Genomic DNA, 22,125 nt, shown 5'->3' on the forward strand with positions numbered 1-22,125 from the left:
ATTTCCCTGTCTCTTCTTCTGGACCCCGCACGACATCTGTTGGGTGGCGGGGAAGAGGGTGCCAGGGTATCCTTTGATCCGGAGGGGTTGCTCCAACTCGGCGGTGGTCGGATCGTCTTGTTGGTACACCATCGATTCACTCCCGTCTCTCTCCTTGACCATGAACTTGGCAGGTTTTACGGGCTGGGATCCTACTGAGGGACGAACCCAATCTCTGCCACGAACTTACAGGCTTCCTGTGTCTTCCCGGTCAAATTGTCGTCGTCGGAGTACGGAGGAGATCTTCACACTCCATCGCAGTGTGCCGATGGGTCGCCCCTCCAGGCTGGCCTCTCTTGTCAGCAATTCTGCGAAGGCAAGAACATAAACATCAGCCGCTTCGTTGGTCACAATCCTAGGCGTTCCTTCAGGGGTTTCCCTCGTCGACCACTCGCAGGTGTTAAAAGTCACACCCTGGATTTATTTACGCACTGATGAATTCTAGTGGGTGAGTAAGAAAAGGAAATGTATTATTTGATTATTGTTTTAATTAGTATATCTATGGAATACCCTTTAATTCTAGTGACTTCTGTCGGATGCTTTTGATTCCACTGATTATTTTAGAATGTTTTTGTAGCTATACCGGCTCTAACATTTGACATATCGCCAGCAGGAGAAAAGGTAAATGAATCACTAACACATGTTATACACAATTATTTATTGAAAATTACAATGAATTTGTAGTATTGGCTCAGTTAAACGCCGCAACTGGTGCATCTAGTAAAGATCATCATTTAAAAGTTCTCTTAAATGATGACTATTTTCATCATCTTCACTAGATGTTACTCTCGGGTCCTGCGCTGCTCCATTAAGGGTGTTAGATGGAGCATATACCGTCTGTGCTTTGTACCAAGTGACATCATATGGTGTTCTAGAAGTTGATGATATAAATCCACTTTGGACAGTGTGCCGTGTGCGATGTACCCGATTGTAATAAACCTCATAAGGATGAAAGTGAGCCAAATAGAGGTTTGGCTGTTGCTGTTGCTGAGCCTGTTGCTGGGGATCTTGCTGTTGTTGCTGAAGCTCTTGATTCTGCTGTTGCCTGCCTTGATTATTCTCTTGATGAGACATCCTGTAAAAGAGGGATATGTAATATTGCTTATCCAATCAAGGTTTAAGTCCATTTATAATTTTAAATGCCATTATAAACAAGTTTTAATTAGAGATCGAGTTAGATCAATGGTAAAGCGCGTGCCTCTAGAGTATAGCATTGATTTAACTTGCATCTTTTTTAGTAAAATATTTAAACTTTTTGCTGAAACCCACCGTGACAAAAACTGTGGAAGCTGCAAAGAGGAAACAGCAAACACAACAATTGTATTTAAATAATTCATTATAACAAGTTAACTGTCATGACTGGGGATTGAACCAGGGAAGCCTGTTTGCCATCAACTTCTAGCAACCTGATACTTGTGTCACAAAAAATGGAAACCTATATTGTCTGTACTTGTGGTCTTCATTTAATATTGACTGTCCTATTTTTTTAAGGTAGTATAGCCAACTGTATGCACTCAATCTTGGTTCACACCAGTTAAATTGAACAGTACAATGTCACATCCTGCTCAAGAACACCCAAATTTGTCTAAAATATTAATGAAACACTCTAATGAATTAATATAATTAAAGAACTTATATTTAAACTTGTTTTAAAGAAAGCTTAATTACAAATTTATCTTTTAATGGGTTTCCTAATTCTTATTAATTAGTAAATCTTAGGGGTATCAGGCTGTAAACTTTTGTTTGACACTTTAGCGTCTTGTTATTTGTTTATACTCAGCTTCTGAACATCTTATAATCAACCTTTTGCTTCATTATCAAGCTTAAACTGTTGTAGGAGTGTAATGTTTTAGTGACATTAGTATCTATTACTAACTTTTGAAGACCATAAGTTTATAAAGATTTTATCTTCCAAATACAATTTATAATATGTACTTATAGTGAAATTTTTTGTAAATATTAAGAAATTGCTGACGTCCTTTCTTTATAGTCCGCTGGGTGGTGGATGAGTTAGTATTCATTTTTTCTAAAAAATAAAAATAAGTTTATAAAATATCCAATTAAATACTGTACAATAAAAATACCATCAAAAAGCTCTTTTAATTGCAGAAATAAAATAAATATCCTGCTATATAAATAAAACAGTTAATACTTTTTTTTATTATATGCAGTTCATTTTATTTTTAAATAAAATATTTTTTATTTTTTATATCAATTCAGGAATAATTAATCAATCAAGAATTATAAATAATTTTGGTAATAATATATTTAATTTTAAAAATGAATCAATAGCATATGCTATACCAAGTTCTGTTTATAATATAGAATATCCTTTACCTGATATGAATGTTTTTAATAATGATAATAGAGCTTTTATAACCAATGCAAACTTAAGAAATATAAGTTATAATCCAACTACAGAAAAAGTAGTTTTTGTTTATAATGAGAATTCTAATGTGTTTAATCTAAATCATCAAGAATTATTAAATGAATATATAGATGCTTTAACAACACAAAAAATAGAAGTTGATTTTAATGCTGTAAAACCTGCATTAATAACTAGAGCTGGAATAATTCAAGAAAATTATAAAACATTTTTACCTGTTTCAATATTATTAACAAATGGTATTTTTATTATTAGTGTTAATAGAGAACAAAATAGATTTTATCCTAATCCTTCACATCCACAGTTTTTTATGAATAAAGTTAATGTAAATGAATATATTAATATAACACCTATAACTATTGAAGAAACTTTAAATATTTCTAAAATAGATTATAATTTAAAAGCTGTTTTATGTTATGATTTTATTGATGATGAAATTAATATTTTAAATAAAAATCCTTTTGATACAAAAATACCTATTCAAAATAAAATTGGAACTTTTGCTTTAATTAACACATCAAATGGTTGGTTAGAATATAATACAAATACTTTTTTAATTCCTAGTAGAATTGAAAATTTATAAATAATGCTATTTTAAATTTTACCAGAGAAAATCCTAAAATGGATGAAACTACTTTAAATAATAATATAGAAAAAATTAAAAATAATATTTATGATGGTAAAATATCAATTCAAGATATGTTTATATCTAATGAAGAAGCTAAAATAAAAATAGAAACAAAATCTTGTTTATTATTTTACTCAGAAAATTATGATGATTATAAAAATAGAATAGAAGAAAAATTTTTTAATCAAGGATTTATTAATAGAGGTTTTTAATAAAAAAAAATTAAATATTTTTTTAAATTATATAATATGATATAATTAAAAAAAATATATAATAATATAATATGATTAAAAAAAATAATATAATATAATATAATAAGATATAATAAGATAATAAAATAAAATATTAAGATATAATAAGATATAATAAATTTTTTTTTAATTTTTTTTATTTTATTTTTATTTTTTTTACTTTTTTATTCTTCCTCATCTTCAGATTCAGATAGGTATTCACCTTTTTTTTATTTTTTTTTTTTTAAGTTTCTTTTTTTTATCATTGGTTTTTTCAAAGCTGTTTTATAATCCAAATTGGTTCCAACACTGCTGCTAATGGAACTTTCACTTGAAGTTGAGGTATTGGAAAATTTTAGATTTGGGAATTCTTTGTCATCAACTAATTGTTCTTCATAAAGCTGTTCTTCAAGAAGAGACTGTTCTTCAAGAACAGACTGTTCTTCTTCTTTTTCTTGAAACAAATTCAATTTTTTATATACTTTAATTCTATTGCTTTTAATGAAATCTTCTCTTATGTATTTATTTAAGTAGATACAACTTTTTAAATTATTGTCATGTGTTTCATGACACAATCTACATTTTATTTTTTTTCTCCACAATTCTGGTGTTTTTTCTTATCCTTGCATTTCATGCAGAAGAATTCACAATTAGTTTTATCGTTATTATAAAAGTTGGCATGGTAGCTTTTACAGATTTTGCATAAATGCATATATTCTATGCATTTTAGAATATTTTCTTCTATTTCAATTTCGAACAAATGATTCGATGTTGTTTTTTTTGTTTTTTAAAATTTGTTCATAGAGTTCAAGTGTCGTGTAAAATATTACTAATGAACTCTTTTCTTCGTAACTTATCATGTGTAGATTGTTTTTTACTTCTGTAGCATCTTTTTCAATGATTTTAGAAATTTGATCAATAAATTCTTTTTTTACTTCTTTCATGTTTTTTTTAATGTTTTTTGTGCTTTTTCCACAATTATACACAGTCATTATTTTCGCTATGTTTGGCATATATTCTAAATTTAGTGTCATTTTAAAACTTTTTTCGATTTTCAAACTTTCTTCTAAGACTTTTTCCAAATTTTCTGAAGTTTTCAAATTGATTTTGATGTTTTGCTTGTCAATAATTATAAAATTCACTTCTGAATATTTACCTTTTTTAATTTCTTTTACAATTTCATTTCCAATTTATGTAAAATTGTTATGACTTTTTAAAAATTTAGTGGTGTATTTTAAAAAATAACTTGTCTTTTTGCAAAATTTCACTTAAAGTTTTAGTTTGTGAAAACATTTTTATAATTTTTTTAATAAGATATATATAATATGTTCACTTGTTTTATTTTTATAATTATTTTTCAATAAAATTAAATTTTTAATGAGATATATAATATGTTCACTTGTTTTATCTTTTATAATTATTTTTCAATAAAATTAAATTTTTAATAAGATATATAATACGTTCACTTGTTTTATTTTTTATAATTATTTTTCAATAAAATTAAATTTTTAATAAGATATATAATACATTCACTTGTTTTATTTTTTATAATTATTTTTCAATAAAATTAAATTTTTAATAAGATATATAACATGTTCACTTGTTTTATTTTTTATAATTTTTTTTTCAATAAAATTAAATGTTTAATAAGATATATAATATGTTCACTTGTTTTATTTTTTATAATTATTTTTCAATAAAATTAAATTTTTAATAAGATATATAATATATTCACTTGTTTTAATTTTTATAATTATATTTCATTAAAATTAAATTTTTAATAAGATATATAATATGTTCACTTGTTTTATTTTTATAATTATTTTTCAAAAAAAAATATTGATATAATTATTAATAATTATTATTAGAAAATTAATATTAATAATTATTATCAGAATCATCAAAATTATCACTGCTGCTAGGTATATAATCTAAATCATATGATTCATTTTTTTCTTCATCTTCTTCAGAAGAACTATTTAAACATTTTTCATTTTTAAAAAATATTTTTTTCTTTTTTAATGAAATATTTTTAAAAGTATCCATTTCATTTTCAGAATCTGAACTAGATAAATTTTCTTCTAAGATTTTTATTTTAGGAATTTTTTTTTTTTAATTTTTTTTTCAACTTTAATATCTTCTACAACAATTAATTTTTTGGTTCCAACACTGCTGCTAATGGAACTTTCACTTGAAGTTGAGGTATTGGAAAATTTTAGATTTGGGAATTCTTTGTCATCAACTAATTGTTCTTCATAAAGCTGTTCTTCAAGAAGAGACTGTTCTTCAAGAACAGACTGTTCTTCTTCTTTTTCTTGAAACAAATTCAATTTTTTATATACTTCAAATCTATTGCTTTTAATGAAATCTTCTCTTATGTATTTATTTAGGTAGATACAACTTTTTAAATTATTGTCATGTGTTTCATGACACAATCTACATTTTATTTTATTTTTTTTTCTCCACAATTCTGGTGTTTTTTCTTATCCTTGCATTTCATGCAGAAGAATTCACAATTAGTTTTATCGTTATTATAAAAGTTGGCATGGTAGCTTTTACAGATTTTGCATAAATGCATATATTCTATGCATTTTAGAATATTTTCTTCTATTTCAATTTCGAACAAATGATTCGATGTTGTTTTTTTGTTTTTTAAAATTTGTTCATAGAGTTCAAGTGTCGTGTAAAATATTACTAATGAACTCTTTTCTTCATAACTTATCATGTTCAGATTGCTTTTTACTTCTGTAGCATCTTTTTCAATGATTTTAGAAATTTGATCAATAAATTCTTTTTTTACTTCTTTCATGTTTTTTTTAATGTTTTTTGTGCTTTTTCCACAATCATACACAGTCATTATTTTCGCTGTGTTTGGCATATATTCTAAATTTAGTGTCATTTTAAAACTTTTTGCGATTTTCAAACTTTCTTCTAAGACTTTTTCCAAATTTTCTGAAGTTTTCAAATTGATTTTGATGTTTTGCTTGTCAATAATTATAAAATTCACTTCTGAATATTTACCTTTTTTAATTTCTTTTACAATTTCATTTCCAATTTATGTCAAATTGTTATGACTTTTTAAAAATTTAGTGGTGTATTTAAAAAAATAACTTTTGTCTTTTTGCAAAATTTCACTTAAAGTTTTAGTTTGTGAAAACATTTTTATAATTTTTTTAATAAGATATATATAATATGTTCACTTGTTTTATTTTTATAATTATTTTTCAATAAAATTAAATTTTTAATGAGATATATAATATGTTCACTTGTTTTATCTTTTATAATTATTTTTCAATAAAATTAAATTTTTAATAAGATATATAATACGTTCACTTGTTTTATTTTTTATAATTATTTTTCAATAAAATTAAATTTTTAATAAGATATATAATACATTCACTTGTTTTATTTTTTATAATTATTTTTCAATAAAATTAAATTTTTAATAAGATATATAACATGTTCACTTGTTTTATTTTTTATAATTATTTTTCAATAAAATTAAATGTTTAATAAGATATATAATATGTTCACTTGTTTTATTTTTTATAATTATTTTTCAATAAAATTAAATTTTTAATAAGATATATAATATGTTCCCCTGTTTTTTTTTGTAATTATTTTTCAATAAAATTAAATTTTTAATAAGATATATAATATATTCACTTGTTTTTTTATTTTTATAATTATATTTCATTAAAATAAATTTTTAATAAGATATATAATATGTTCACTTGTTTTATTTTTATAATTATTTTTCAAAAAAAATATTGATATAATTATTAATAATTATTATTAGAAAATTTATATTAATAATTATCATCAGAATCATCAAAATTATCACTGCTGCTAGGTATATAATCTAAATCATATGATTCATTTTTTTCTTCATCTTCTTCAGAAGAACTATTTAAACGTTTTTAATTTAAAAATTTTTTTTTCTTTTTTAATAAAATATTTTTAAAAGTATCCATTTCATTTTCAGAATCTGAACTAGATAAATTTTCTTCTAAGATTTTTATTTAAAAAAAAATTTTTTTTAATTTAAATTTTTTTTTTAACTTTAATATCTTCTACAACAATTAATTTTTTGGTTCCAACACTGCTGCTAATGGAACTTTCACTTGAAGTTGAGGTATTGGAAAATTTTAGATTTGGGAATTCTTTGTCATCAACTAATTGTTCTTCATAAAGCTGTTCTTCAAGAAGAGACTGTTCTTCAAGAACAGACTGTTCTTCTTCTTTTTCTTGAAACAAATTCAATTTTTTATATACTTCAAATCTATTGCTTTTAATGAAATCTTCTCTTATGTATTTATTTAGGTAGATACAACTTTTTAAATTATTGTCATGTGTTTCATGACACAATCTACATTTTATTTTATTTTTTTTCTCCACAATTCTGGTGTTTTTTCTTATCCTTGCATTTCATGCAGAAGAATTCACAATTAGTTTTATCGTTATTATAAAAGTTGGCATGGTAGCTTTTACAGATTTTGCATAAATGCATATATTCTATGCATTTTAGAATATTTTCTTCTATTTCAATTTCGAACAAATGATTCGATGTTGTTTTTTTTGTTTTTTAAAATTTGTTCATAGAGTTCAAGTGTCGTGTAAAATATTACTAATGAACTCTTTTCTTCGTAACTTATCATGTGTAGATTGTTTTTTACTTCTGTAGCAATTAGTTTTATCGTTATTATAAAAGTTGGCATGGTAGCTTTTACAGATTTTGCATAAATGCATATATTCTATGCATTTTAGAATATTTTCTTCTATTTCAATTTCGAACAAATGATTCGATGTTGTTTTTTTGTTTTTTAAAATTTGTTCATAGAGTTCAAGTGTCGTGTAAAATATTACTAATGAACTCTTTTCTTCGTAACTTATCATGTGTAGATTGTTGTTTACTTCTGTAGCATCTTTTTCAATGATTTTAGAAATTTGATCAATAAATTCTTTTTTTACTTCTTTCATGTTTTTTTTAATGTTTTTTGTGCTTTTCCACAAACATACACAGTCATTATTTTCGCTGTGTTTGGCATATATTCTAAATTTAGTGTCATTTTAAAACTTTTTGCGATTTTCAAACTTTCTTCTAAGACTTTTTCCAAATTTTCTGAAGTTTTCAAATTGATTTTGATGTTTTGCTTGTCAATAATTATAAAATTCACTTCTGAATATTTACCTTTTTTAATTTCTTTTACAATTTCATTTCCAATTTCTGTCAAATTGTCATGACTTTTTAAAAATTTAGTGGTGTATTTTAAAAAATAACTTTTGTCTTTTTGCAAAATTTCACTTAAAGTTTTAGTTTGTGAAAACATTTTTATAATTTTTTTAATAAGATATATATAATATGTTCACTTGTTTTATTTTTTATAATTATTTTTCAAAAAAAAATATTGATATAATTATTAATAATTATTATTAGAAAATTTATATTAATAATTATCATCAGAATCATCAAAATTATCACTGCTGCTAGGTATATAATCTAAATCATATGATTCATTTTTTTCTTCATCTTCTTCAGAAGAACTATTTAAACGTTTTTAATTTAAAAATTTTTTTTTCTTTTTTAATAAAATATTTTTAAAAGTATCCATTTCATTTTCAGAATCTGAACTAGATAAATTTTCTTCTAAGATTTTTATTTAAAAAAAAATTTTTTTTAATTTAAATTTTTTTTTTAACTTTAATATCTTCTACAACAATTAATTTTTTGGTTCCAACACTGCTGCTAATGGAACTTTCACTTGAAGTTGAGGTATTGGAAAATTTTAGATTTGGGAATTCTTTGTCATCAACTAATTGTTCTTCATAAAGCTGTTCTTCAAGAAGAGACTGTTCTTCAAGAACAGACTGTTCTTCTTCTTTTTCTTGAAACAAATTCAATTTTTTAAATTTTTTATATACTTCAATTCTATTGCTTTTAATGAAATCTTCTCTTAGGTATTTATTTAAGTAGATACAACTCTTTAAATTATTGTCATGTGTTTCATGACACAATCTACATTTTATTTTTTTTTTCTCCACAATTCTGGTGTTTTTTCTTATCCTTGCATTTCATGCAGAAGAATTCACAATTAGTTTTATCGTTATTATAAAAGTTGGCATGGTAGCTTTTACAGATTTTGCATAAATGCATATATTCTATGCATTTTAGAATATTTTCTTCTATTTCAATTTCGAACAAATGATTCGATGTTGTTTTTTTGTTTTTTAAAATTTGTTCATAGAGTTCAAGTGTCGTGTAAAATATTACTAATGAACTCTTTTCTTCATAACTTATCATGTTCAGATTGCTTTTTACTTCTGTAGCATCTTTTTCAATGATTTTAGAAATTTGATCAATAAATTCTTTTTTTACTTCTTTCATGTTTTTTTTAATGTTTTTTGTGCTTTTTCCACAATCATACACAGTCATTATTTTCGCTGTGTTTGGCATATATTCTAAATTTAGTGTCATTTTAAAACTTTTTGCGATTTTCAAACTTTCTTCTAAGACTTTTTCCAAATTTTCTGAAGTTTTCAAATTGATTTTGATGTTTTGCTTGTCAATAATTATAAAATTCACTTCTGAATATTTACCTTTTTTAATTTCTTTTACAATTTCATTTCCAATTTATGTCAAATTGTTATGACTTTTTAAAAATTTAGTGGTGTATTTAAAAAAATAACTTTTGTCTTTTTGCAAAATTTCACTTAAAGTTTTAGTTTGTGAAAACATTTTTATAATTTTTTTAATAAGATATATATAATATGTTCACTTGTTTTATTTTTATAATTATTTTTCAATAAAATTAAATTTTTAATGAGATATATAATATGTTCACTTGTTTTATCTTTTATAATTATTTTTCAATAAAATTAAATTTTTAATAAGATATATAATACGTTCACTTGTTTTATTTTTTATAATTATTTTTCAATAAAATTAAATTTTTAATAAGATATATAATACATTCACTTGTTTTATTTTTTATAATTATTTTTCAATAAAATTAAATTTTTAATAAGATATATAACATGTTCACTTGTTTTATTTTTTATAATTATTTTTCAATAAAATTAAATGTTTAATAAGATATATAATATGTTCACTTGTTTTATTTTTTATAATTATTTTTCAATAAAATTAAATTTTTAATAAGATATATAATATGTTCCCCTGTTTTTTTTTTGTAATTATTTTTCAATAAAATTAAATTTTTAATAAGATATATAATATATTCACTTGTTTTAATTTTTATAATTATATTTCATTAAAATAAATTTTTAATAAGATATATAATATGTTCACTTGTTTTATTTTTATAATTATTTTTCAAAAAAAATATTGATATAATTATTAATAATTATTATTAGAAAATTAATATTAATAATTATTATCAGAATCATCAAAATTATCACTGCTGCTAGGTATATAATCTAAATCATATGATTCATTTTTTTCTTCATCTTCTTCAGAAGAACTATTTAAACATTTTTCATTTTTAAAAAATATTTTTTTCTTTTTTAATAAAATATTTTTAAAAGTATCCATTTCATTTTCAGAATCTGAACTAGATAAATTTTCTATTAAGATTTTTATTTTAGGATTTTTTTTTTTTTTTAAATTTTTTTTTCGACTTTAATATCTTCTACAACAATTAATTTTTTGGTTCCTACACTGCTGCTAATGGAACTTTCACTTGAAGTTGAGGTATTGGAAAATTTTAGATTTGGGAATTCTTTGTCATCAACTAATTGTTCTTCATAAAGCTGTTCTTCAAGAAGAGACTGTTCTTCAAGAACAGACTGTTCTTCTTCTTTTTCTTGAAACAAATTCAATTTTTTATATACTTCAAATCTATTGCTTTTAATGAAATCTTCTCTTATGTATTTATTTAGGTAGATACAACTTTTTAAATTATTGTCATGTGTTTCATGACACAATCTACATTTTATTTTATTTTTTTTCTCCACAATTCTGGTGTTTTTTCTTATCCTTGCATTTCATGCAGAAGAATTCACAATTAGTTTTATCGTTATTATAAAAGTTGGCATGGTAGCTTTTACAGATTTTGCATAAATGCATATATTCTATGCATTTTAGAATATTTTCTTCTATTTCAATTTCGAACAAATGATTCGATGTTGTTTTTTTTGTTTTTTAAAATTTGTTCATAGAGTTCAAGTGTCGTGTAAAATATTACTAATGAACTCTTTTCTTCGTAACTTATCATGTGTAGATTGTTTTTTACTTCTGTAGCAATTAGTTTTATCGTTATTATAAAAGTTGGCATGGTAGCTTTTACAGATTTTGCATAAATGCATATATTCTATGCATTTTAGAATATTTTCTTCTATTTCAATTTCGAACAAATGATTCGATGTTGTTTTTTTTGTTTTTTAAAATTTGTTCATAGAGTTCAAGTGTCGTGTAAAATATTACTAATGAACTCTTTTCTTCGTAACTTATCATGTGTAGATTGTTTTTTACTTCTGTAGCATCTTTTTCAATGATTTTAGAAATTTGATCAATAAATTCTTTTTTTACTTCTTTCATGTTTGTTTAATGTTTTTTGTGCTTTTTCCACAATCATACACAGTCATTATTTTCGCTGTGTTTGGCATATATTCTAAATTTAGTGTCATTTTAAAACTTTTTGCGATTTTCAAACTTTCTTCTAAGACTTTTTCCAAATTTTCTGAAGTTTTCAAATTGATTTTGATGTTTTGCTTGTCAATAATTATAAAATTCACTTCTGAATATTTACCTTTTTTAATTTCTTTTACAATTTCATTTCCAATTTCTGTCAAATTGTCATGACTTTTTAAAAATTTAGTGGTGTATTTTAAAAAATAACTTTTGTCTTTTTGCAAAATTTCACTTAAAGTTTTAGTTTGTGAAAACATTTTTATAATTTTTTTAATAAGATATATATAATATGTTCACTTGTTTTATTTTTTATAATTATTTTTAAAAAAAAAATATTGATATAATTATTATTAGAAAATTTATATTAATAATTATCATCAGAATCATCAAAATTATCACTGCTGCTAGGTATATAATCTAAATCATATGATTCATTTTTTTCTTCATCTTCTTTAGAAGAACTATTTAAACATTTTTAATTTAAATTTTTTTTTTCTTTTTTAATAAAATATTTTTAAAAGTATCCATTTCATTTTCAGAATCTGAACTAGATAAATTTTTTTCTAAGATTTTTATTTTAGGAATTTTTTTTTTTTTTTAAATTTTTTTTTTAACTTTTATATCTTCTACAACAATTAATTTTTTGGTTCCTACACTGCTGCTAATGGAACTTTCACTTGAAGTTGAGGTATTGGAAAATTTTAGATTTGGGAATTCTTTGTCATCAACTAATTGTTCTTCATAAAGCTGTTCTTCAAGAAGAGACTGTTCTTCAAGAACAGACTGTTCTTCTTCTTTTTCTTAAAACAAATTCAATTTTTTATATACTTCAAATCTATTGCTTTTAATGAAATCTTCTCTTATGTATTTATTTAGGTAGATACAACTTTTTAAATTATTGTCATGTGTTTCATGACACAATCTACATTTTATTTTTTTTTTTTTCTCCACGATTCTGGTGTTTTTTCTTATCCTTGCATTTCATGCAGAAGAATTCACAATTAGTTTTATCGTTATTATAAAAGTTGGCATGGTAGCTTTTACAGATTTTGCATAAATGCATATATTCTATGCATTTTAGAATATTTTCTTCTATTTCAATTTCGAACAAATGATTCGATGTTGTTTTTTTTGTTTTTTAAAATTTGTTCATAGAGTTCAAGTGTCGTGTAAAATATTACTAATGAACTCTTTTCTTCGTAACTTATCATGTGTAGATTGTTTTTTACTTCTGTAGCAATTAGTTTTATCGTTATTATAAAAGTTGGCATGGTAGCTTTTACAGATTTTGCATAAATGCATATATTCTATGCATTTTAGAATATTTTCTTCTATTTCAATTTCGAACAAATGATTCGATGTTGTTTTTTTTGTTTTTTAAAATTTGTTCATAGAGTTCAAGTGTCGTGTAAAATATTACTAATGAACTCTTTTCTTCGTAACTTATCATGTGTAGATTGTTTTTTACTTCTGTAGCATCTTTTTCAATGATTTTAGAAATTTGATCAATAAATTCTTTTTTTACTTCTTTCATGTTTGTTTAATGTTTTTTGTGCTTTTTCCACAATCATACACAGTCATTATTTTCGCTGTGTTTGGCATATATTCTAAATTTAGTGTCATTTTAAAACTTTTTGCGATTTTCAAACTTTCTTCTAAGACTTTTTCCAAATTTTCTGAAGTTTTCAAATTGATTTTGATGTTTTGCTTGTCAATAATTATAAAATTCACTTCTGAATATTTACCTTTTTTAATTTCTTTTACAATTTCATTTCCAATTTCTGTCAAATTGTCATGACTTTTTAAAAATTTAGTGGTGTATTTTAAAAAATAACTTTTGTCTTTTTGCAAAATTTCACTTAAAGTTTTAGTTTGTGAAAACATTTTTATAATTTTTTTAATAAGATATATATAATATGTTCACTTGTTTTATTTTTTATAATTATTTTTAAAAAAAAAATATTGATATAATTATTAATAATTATTATTAGAAAATTTATATTAATAATTATCATCAGAATCATCAAAATTATCACTGCTGCTAGGTATATAATCTAAATCATATGATTCATTTTTTTCTTCATCTTCTTTAGAAGAACTATTTAAACATTTTTAATTTAAATTTTTTTTTTCTTTTTTAATAAAATATTTTTAAAAGTATCCATTTCATTTTCAGAATCTGAACTAGATAAATTTTTTTCTAAGATTTTTATTTTAGGAATTTTTTTTTTTTTTAAATTTTTTTTTTAACTTTTATATCTTCTACAACAATTAATTTTTTGGTTCCTACACTGCTGCTAATGGAACTTTCACTTGAAGTTGAGGTATTGGAAAATTTTAGATTTGGGAATTCTTTGTCATCAACTAATTGTTCTTCATAAAGCTGTTCTTCAAGAAGAGACTGTTCTTCAAGAACAGACTGTTCTTCTTCTTTTTCTTAAAACAAATTCAATTTTTTATATACTTCAAATCTATTGCTTTTAATGAAATCTTCTCTTATGTATTTATTTAGGTAGATACAACTTTTTAAATTATTGTCATGTGTTTCATGACACAATCTACATTTTATTTTTTTTTTTTTCTCCACGATTCTGGTGTTTTTTCTTATCCTTGCATTTCATGCAGAAGAATTCACAATTAGTTTTATCGTTATTATAAAAGTTGGCATGGTAGCTTTTACAGATTTTGCATAAATGCATATATTCTATGCATTTTAGAATATTTTCTTCTATTTCAATTTCGAACAAATGATTCGATGTTGTTTTTTTGTTTTTTAAAATTTGTTCATAGAGTTCAAGTGTCGTGTAAAATATTACTAATGAACTCTTTTCTTCGTAACTTATCATGTGTAGATTGTTTTTTTACTTCTGTAGCATCTTTTTCAATGATTTTAGAAATTTGATCAATAAATTCTTTTTTTACTTCTTTCATGTTTTTTTAATGTTTTTTGTGCTTTTTCCACAATCATACACAGTCATTATTTTCGCTGTGTTTGGCATATATTCTAAATTTAGTGTCATTTTAAAACTTTTTGCGATTTTCAAACTTTCTTCTAAGACTTTTTCCAAATTTTCTGAAGTTTTCAAATTGATTTTGATGTTTTGCTTGTCAATAATTATAAAATTCACTTCTGAATATTTACCTTTTTTAATTTCTTTTACAATTTCATTTCCAATTTCTGTCAAATTGTCATGACTTTTTAAAAATTTAGTGGTGTATTTTAAAAAATAACTTTTGTCTTTTTGCAAAATTTCACTTAAAGTTTTAGTTTGTGAAAACATTTTTATAATTTTTTTAATAAGATATATATAATATGTTCACTTGTTTTATTTTTTATAATTATTTTTAAAAAAAAAATATTGATATAATTATTAATAATTATTATTAGAAAATTTATATTAATAATTATCATCAGAATCATCAAAATTATCACTGCTGCTAGGTATATAATCTAAATCATATGATTCATTTTTTTCTTCATCTTCTTTAGAAGAACTATTTAAACATTTTTAATTTAAATTTTTTTTTTCTTTTTTAATAAAATATTTTTAAAAGTATCCATTTCATTTTCAGAATCTGAACTAGATAAATTTTTTTCTAAGATTTTTATTTTAGGATTTTTTTTTTTTTTTTAAATTTTTTTTTTAACTTTTATATCTTCTACAACAATTAATTTTTTGGTTCCTACACTGCTGCTAATGGAACTTTCACTTGAAGTTGAGGTATTGGAAAATTTTAGATTTGGGAATTCTTTGTCATCAACTAATTGTTCTTCATAAAGCTGTTCTTCAAGAAGAGACTGTTCTTCAAGAACAGACTGTTCTTCTTCTTTTTCTTAAAACAAATTCAATTTTTTATATACTTCAAATCTATTGCTTTTAATGAAATCTTCTCTTATGTATTTATTTAGGTAGATACAACTTTTTAAATTATTGTCATGTGTTTCATGACACAATCTACATTTTATTTTTTTTTTCTCCACAATTCTGGTGTTTTTTCTTATCCTTGCATTTCATGCAGAAGAATTCACAATTAGTTTTATCGTTATTATAAAAGTTGGCATGGTAGCTTTTACAGATTTTGCATAAATGCATATATTCTATGCATTTTAGAATATTTTCTTCTATTTCAATTTCGAACAAATGATTCGATGTTGTTTTTTTGTTTTTTAAAATTTGTTCATAGAGTTCAAGTGTCGTGTAAAATATTACTAATGAACTCTTTTCTTCATAACTTATCATGTTCAGATTGCTTTTTACTTCTGTAGCATCTTTTTCAATGATTTTAGAAATTTGATCAATAGATTCTTTTTTTACTTCTTTCATGTTTTTTTTAATGTTTTTTGTGCTTTTTCCACAATCATACACAGTCATTATTTTCGCTGTGTTTGGCATATATTCTAAATTTAGTGTCATTTTAAAACTTTTTGCGATTTTCAAACTTTCTTCTAAGACTTTTTCCAAATTTTCTGAAGTTTTCAAATTGATTTTGATGTTTTGCTTGTCAATAATTATAAAATTCACTTCTGAATATTTACCTTTTTTAATTTCTTTTACAATTTCATTTCCAATTTATGTCAAATTGTTATGACTTTTTAAAAATTTAGTGGTGTATTTAAAAAAATACCTTTTGTCTTTTTGCAAAATTTCACTTAAAGTTTTAGTTGTGAAAACATTTTTATAATTTTTTTAATAAGATATATATAATATGTTCACTTGTTTTATTTTTATAATTATTTTTCAATAAAATTAAATTTTTAATGAGATATATAATATGTTCACTTGTTTTATCTTTTATAATTATTTTTCAATAAAATTAAATTTTTAATAAGATATATAATACGTTTACTTGTTTTATTTTTTATAATTATTTTTCATTAAAATTAAATTTTTAATAAGATATATAATACATTCACTTGTTTTATTTTTTATAATTATTTTTCAATAAAATTAAATTTTTAATAAGATTTATAACATGTTCACTTGTTTTATTTTTTATAATTATTTTTCAATAAAATTAAATGTTTAATAAGATATATAATATGTTCACTTGTTTTATTTTTTATAATTATTTTTCAATAAAATTAAATTTTTAATAAGATATATAATATATTCACTTGTTTTAATTTTTATAATTATAATTCATTAAAATAAATTTTTAATAAGATATATAATATGATCACTTGTTTTATTTTTATAATTATTTTTCAAAAAAAATATTGATATAATTATTAATAATTATTATTAGAAAATTAATATTAATAATTATTATCAGAATCATCAAAATTATCACTGCTGCTAGGTATATAATCTAAATCATATGATTCATTTTATTCTTCATCTTCTTCAGAAGAACTATTTAAACATTTTTCATTTTTAAAAAATATTTTTTTCTTTTTTAATAAAATATTTTTAAAAGTATCCATTTCATTTTCAGAATCTGAACTAGATAAATTTTCTTCTAAGATTTTTATTTTAGGAATTTTTTTTTTTTTTTATTTTTTTTTCGACTTTAATATCTTCTACAACAATTAATTTTTTGGTTCCTACACTGCTGCTAATGGAACTTTCACTTGAAGTTGAGGTATTGGAAAATTTTAGATTTGGGAATTCTTTGTCATCAACTAATTGTTCTTCATAAAGCTGTTCTTCAAGAAGAGACTGTTCTTCAAGAACAGACTGTTCTTCTTCTTTTTCTTGAAACAAATTCAATTTTTTATATACTTCAAATCTATTGCTTTTAATGAAATCTTCTCTTATGTATTTATTTAGGTAGATACAACTTTTTAAATTATTGTCATGTGTTTCATGACACAATCTACATTTTATTTTATTTTTTTTCTCCACAATTCTGGTGTTTTTTCTTATCCTTGCATTTCATGCAGAAGAATTCACAATTAGTTTTATCGTTATTATAAAAGTTGGCATGGTAGCTTTTACAGATTTTGCATAAATGCATATATTCTATGCATTTTAGAATATTTTCTTCTATTTCAATTTCGAACAAATGATTCGATGTTGTTTTTTTGTTTTTTAAAATTTGTTCATAGAGTTCAAGTGTCGTGTAAAATATTACTAATGAACTCTTTTCTTCATAACTTATCATGTTCAGATTGCTTTTTACTTCTGTAGCATCTTTTTCAATGATTTTAGAAATTTGATCAATAAATTCTTTTTTTACTTCTTTCATGTTTTTTAATGTTTTTTGTGCTTTTTCCACAATCATACACAGTCATTATTTTCGCTGTGTTTGGCATATATTCTAAATTTAGTGTCATTTTAAAACTTTTTGCGATTTTCAAACTTTCTTCTAAGACTTTTTCCAAATTTTCTGAAGTTTTCAAATTGATTTTGATGTTTTGCTTGTCAATAATTATAAAATTCACTTCTGAATATTTACCTTTTTTAATTTCTTTTACAATTTCATTTCCAATTTATGTCAAATTGTTATGACTTTTTAAAAATTTAGTGGTGTATTTTAAAAAATAACTTTTGTCTTTTTGCAAAATTTCACTTAAAGTTTTAGTTTGTGAAAACATTTTTATAATTTTTTTAATAAGATATATATAATATGTTCACTTGTTTTATCTTTTATAATTATTTTTCAATAAAATTAAATTTTTAATAAGATATATAATACGTTCACTTGTTTTATTTTTTATAATTATTTTTCAATAAAATTAAATTTTTAATAAGATATATAATACATTTACTTGTTTTATTTTTTATAATTATTTTTCAATAAAATAAAATTTTTAATAAGATATATAACATGTTCACTTGTTTTATTTTTTATAATTATTTTTCAATAAAATTAAATGTTTAATAAGATATATAATATGTTCACTTGTTTTATTTTTTATAATTATTTTTCAATAAAATTAAATTTTTTATAAGATATATAATATGTTCACTTGTTTTATTTTTTATAATTATTTTTCAATAAAATTAAATTTTTAATAAGATATATAATATATTCACTTGTTTTAATTTTTATAATTATATTTCATTAAAATTAAATTTTTAATAAGATATATAATATGTTCACTTGTTTTATTTTTATAATTATTTTTCAAAAAAAAATATTGATATAATTATTAATAAATATTATTAGAAAATTTATATTAATAATTATTATCAGAATCATCAAAATTATCACTGCTGCTAGGTATATAATCTAAATCATATGATTCATTTTTTCTTCATCTTCTTCAGAAGAACTATTTAAACATTTTTCATTTTTAAAAAATATTTTTTTCTTTTTTAATAAAATCATTTTAAAAGTATCCATTTCATTTTCAGAATCTGAACTAGATAAATTTTCTTCTAAGATTTTTATTTTAGGATTTTTTTTTTTAATTTTTTTTTTCGACTTTAATATCTTCTACAACAATTAATTTTTTGGTTCCTACACTGCTGCTAATGGAACTTTCACTTGAAGTTGAGGTATTGGAAAATTTTAGATTTGGGAATTCTTTGTCATCAACTAATTGTTCTTCATAAAGCTGTTCTTCAAGAAGAGACTGTTCTTCAAGAACAGACTGTTCTTCTTCTTTTTCTTGAAACAAATTCAATTTTTTATATACTTCAAATCTATTGCTTTTAATGAAATCTTCTCTTATGTATTTATTTAGGTAGATACAACTTTTTAAATTATTGTCATGTGTTTCATGACACAATCTACATTTTATTTTATTTTTTTTTCTCCACAATTCTGGTGTTTTTTCTTATCCTTGCATTTCATGCAGAAGAATTCACAATTAGTTTTATCGTTATTATAAAAGTTGGCATGGTAGCTTTTACAGATTTTGCATAAATGCATATATTCTATGCATTTTAGAATATTTTCTTCTATTTCAATTTCAAACAAATGATTCGATGGTGTTTTTTTGTTTTTTAAAATTTGTTCATAGAGTTCAAGTGTCGTGTAAAATATTACTAATGAACTCTTTTCTTCGTAACTTATCATGTGTAGATTGTTTTTTACTTCTGTAGCATCTTTTTCAATGATTTTAGAAATTTGATCAATAAATTCTTTTTTTTACTTCTTTCATGTTTTTTTTAATGTTTTTTGTGCTTTTTCCACAATCATACACAGTCATTATTTTCGCTGTGTTTGGCATATATTCTAAATTTAGTGTCATTTTAAAACTTTTTGCGATTTTCAAACTTTCTTCTAAGACTTTTTCCAAATTTTCTGAAGTTTTCAAATTGATTTTGATGTTTTGCTTGTCAATAATTATAAAATTCACTTCTGAATATTTACCTTTTTTAATTTCTTTTACAATTTCATTTCCAATTTCTGTCAAATTGTCATGACTTTTTAAAAATTTAGTGGTGTATTTAAAAAAATAACTTTTGTCTTTTTGCAAAATTTCACTTAAAGTTTTAGTTTCTGAAAACATTTTTATAATTTTTTTAATAAGATATATATAATATGTTCACTTGTTTTATTTTTTATAATTATTTTTCAAAAAAAAATATTGATATAATTATTAATAATTATTATTAGAAAATTAATATTAATAATTATCATCAGAATCATCAAAATTATCACTGCTGCTAGGTATATAATCTAAATCATATGATTCATTTTTTTCTTCATCTTCTTCAGAAGAACTATTTAAACATTTTTCATTTTTTAAAAATATTTTTTTCTTTTTTAATAAAATATTTTTAAAAGTATCCATTTCATTTTCAGAATCTGAACTAGATAAATTTTCTTCTAAGATTTTTATTTTAGGAAAATTTTTTTTAATTAAAAATTTTTTTTTCAACTTTAATATCTTCTACAACAATTAATTTTTTAACAATATCTCTATTTAATTTTATAAAATTACTATTAACATTTTTAAGATATTCACATTCATTATCATCATTTAAATGTTTATAATTTAATTTACTTCTTTTACATAATCTGCATCTAATTTTATGTTTATTCTTTTCTAAACATTCATGTTTAATAGATTTTTCTTTACAATATTTACAAATATATTTACAAACATTAATTTTTTCATTAAAAAAGTTATAATGTATTAAATAACATTTTTTACAAAGAGTTATAAATTCTGTAAAATTATAATATTTTTCTTCAAAATCAAATTTATAAAGAATGTTTTTATAAATGTTATTTTTATCAAATTTTAAAATATATTCTACTATTTTAAAATATAAAGTAGAGCTTATATATAAAATTAATCTATTATTAATAGTACAAAATGTAAATCCATAAATTTCATCTTTAACATTAAATTTTATAATATATCTTAGATTTTTATTTAAATCGTTTATTAAATTTTCTATAAAATAACTATAATTTTCCTATTTAATATTTACTTTACAAGTTAATTTAGGAATATTTTCCATCATATTAAAATCATAATAATATATTTTAAATTGTTTTTTAAAATTATTTATTTCTTGCAATGAATCTGAATAATTGTTTGTACTTGTATATTCTATTAAAAGAGTTTTTTTTCGATAGAATATTCAGATTTAATAATTTTGATTATTTCAAAGTTATAATTTTTTTTTTAAATTCTGATAAAATAGTTAAAGCATAATTTTTAATTTCATCATTTTTAGATTTATTATTAACATTAAAAAAAAATTTTAATGTATAACTTTTATCCTTTAAAAAACATTCATAAATATTTTTATTTTCTTTAAATTCAAATAAATTTATATTTTCTAACATTTAATTTGTTTTTTTTATATAGTGTTTTTTTTATTATGTTATATATACATAAATTTAAAAATATATTTATTTTTTCAAAAAAAAAAATTTTATTAATCTTCAGAAAGACTTGAAACAGAATCTTTATCTGTATCATCATCATCATTTTTAATCAAATTTCTTAAATCATTACATCTAATATTTTTTTCTTCATTTTCTATTTCTTTAACAACTAATTCTTTATCGTTTTTTTATTTATTAGATTTTCTTTTTTTTTCTTCATTTTTATTATTTGTTTCCTTTTCAATAATATTATTATCTATATTATTATCAATATTAAGATTAAAATAAGTATTATTTAAAGTTGTTTCAACATTAATAGAAATGTTTTTTTCTTCAGAACTATCATCAATACTAGATTCAATACTAGATTCAATACTATTTTTATTACTATTTTTACTATTATCTTCATCACTACTATCTTCATCAGTAGTATGTGGCCCTTTGGTGAGATTGA

General features: G+C 21.6%; 1 protein-coding gene across 1 annotated transcript; it reads right to left on the reverse strand.

The window, feature by feature from the left end:
* Positions 1 to 225: 225 nt before the first annotated feature.
* LOC128981933 (ataxin-2 homolog) lies at positions 226 to 1,113 on the reverse strand. The gene is made up of 2 exons (XM_054400928.1): positions 826 to 1,113; positions 226 to 453 (listed from the first exon to the last, which is right to left on the reverse strand). The coding sequence occupies exons 1-2, from the start codon at positions 1,111 to 1,113 to the stop codon at positions 226 to 228; spliced, it is 516 nt and encodes a 171-aa protein (XP_054256903.1).
* Positions 1,114 to 22,125: the final 21,012 nt, after the last annotated feature.

Source organism: Macrosteles quadrilineatus, unplaced genomic scaffold, assembly GCF_028750875.1.
Source record: "Macrosteles quadrilineatus isolate MER2022 unplaced genomic scaffold, UCM_ALF_1.0 Scaffold_58__1_contigs__length_771172, whole genome shotgun sequence".
Classification (NCBI taxonomy): domain Eukaryota; kingdom Metazoa; phylum Arthropoda; class Insecta; order Hemiptera; family Cicadellidae; genus Macrosteles; species Macrosteles quadrilineatus.

What these genes read in the sequence shown, in the direction of transcription:
- LOC128981933 (XM_054400928.1), bottom strand. Translation starts at nt 1,113, where the DNA reads ATGTCTCATCAAGAGAATAATCAAGGCAGGCAACAGCAGAATCAAGAG. An exon ending in GAGCAGCGCAGGACCCGAGA is followed by an intron (nt 454 to 825) that starts GTAACATCTAGT and finishes AAATAAATCCAG; the next exon opens with GGTGTGACTTTTAACACCTG.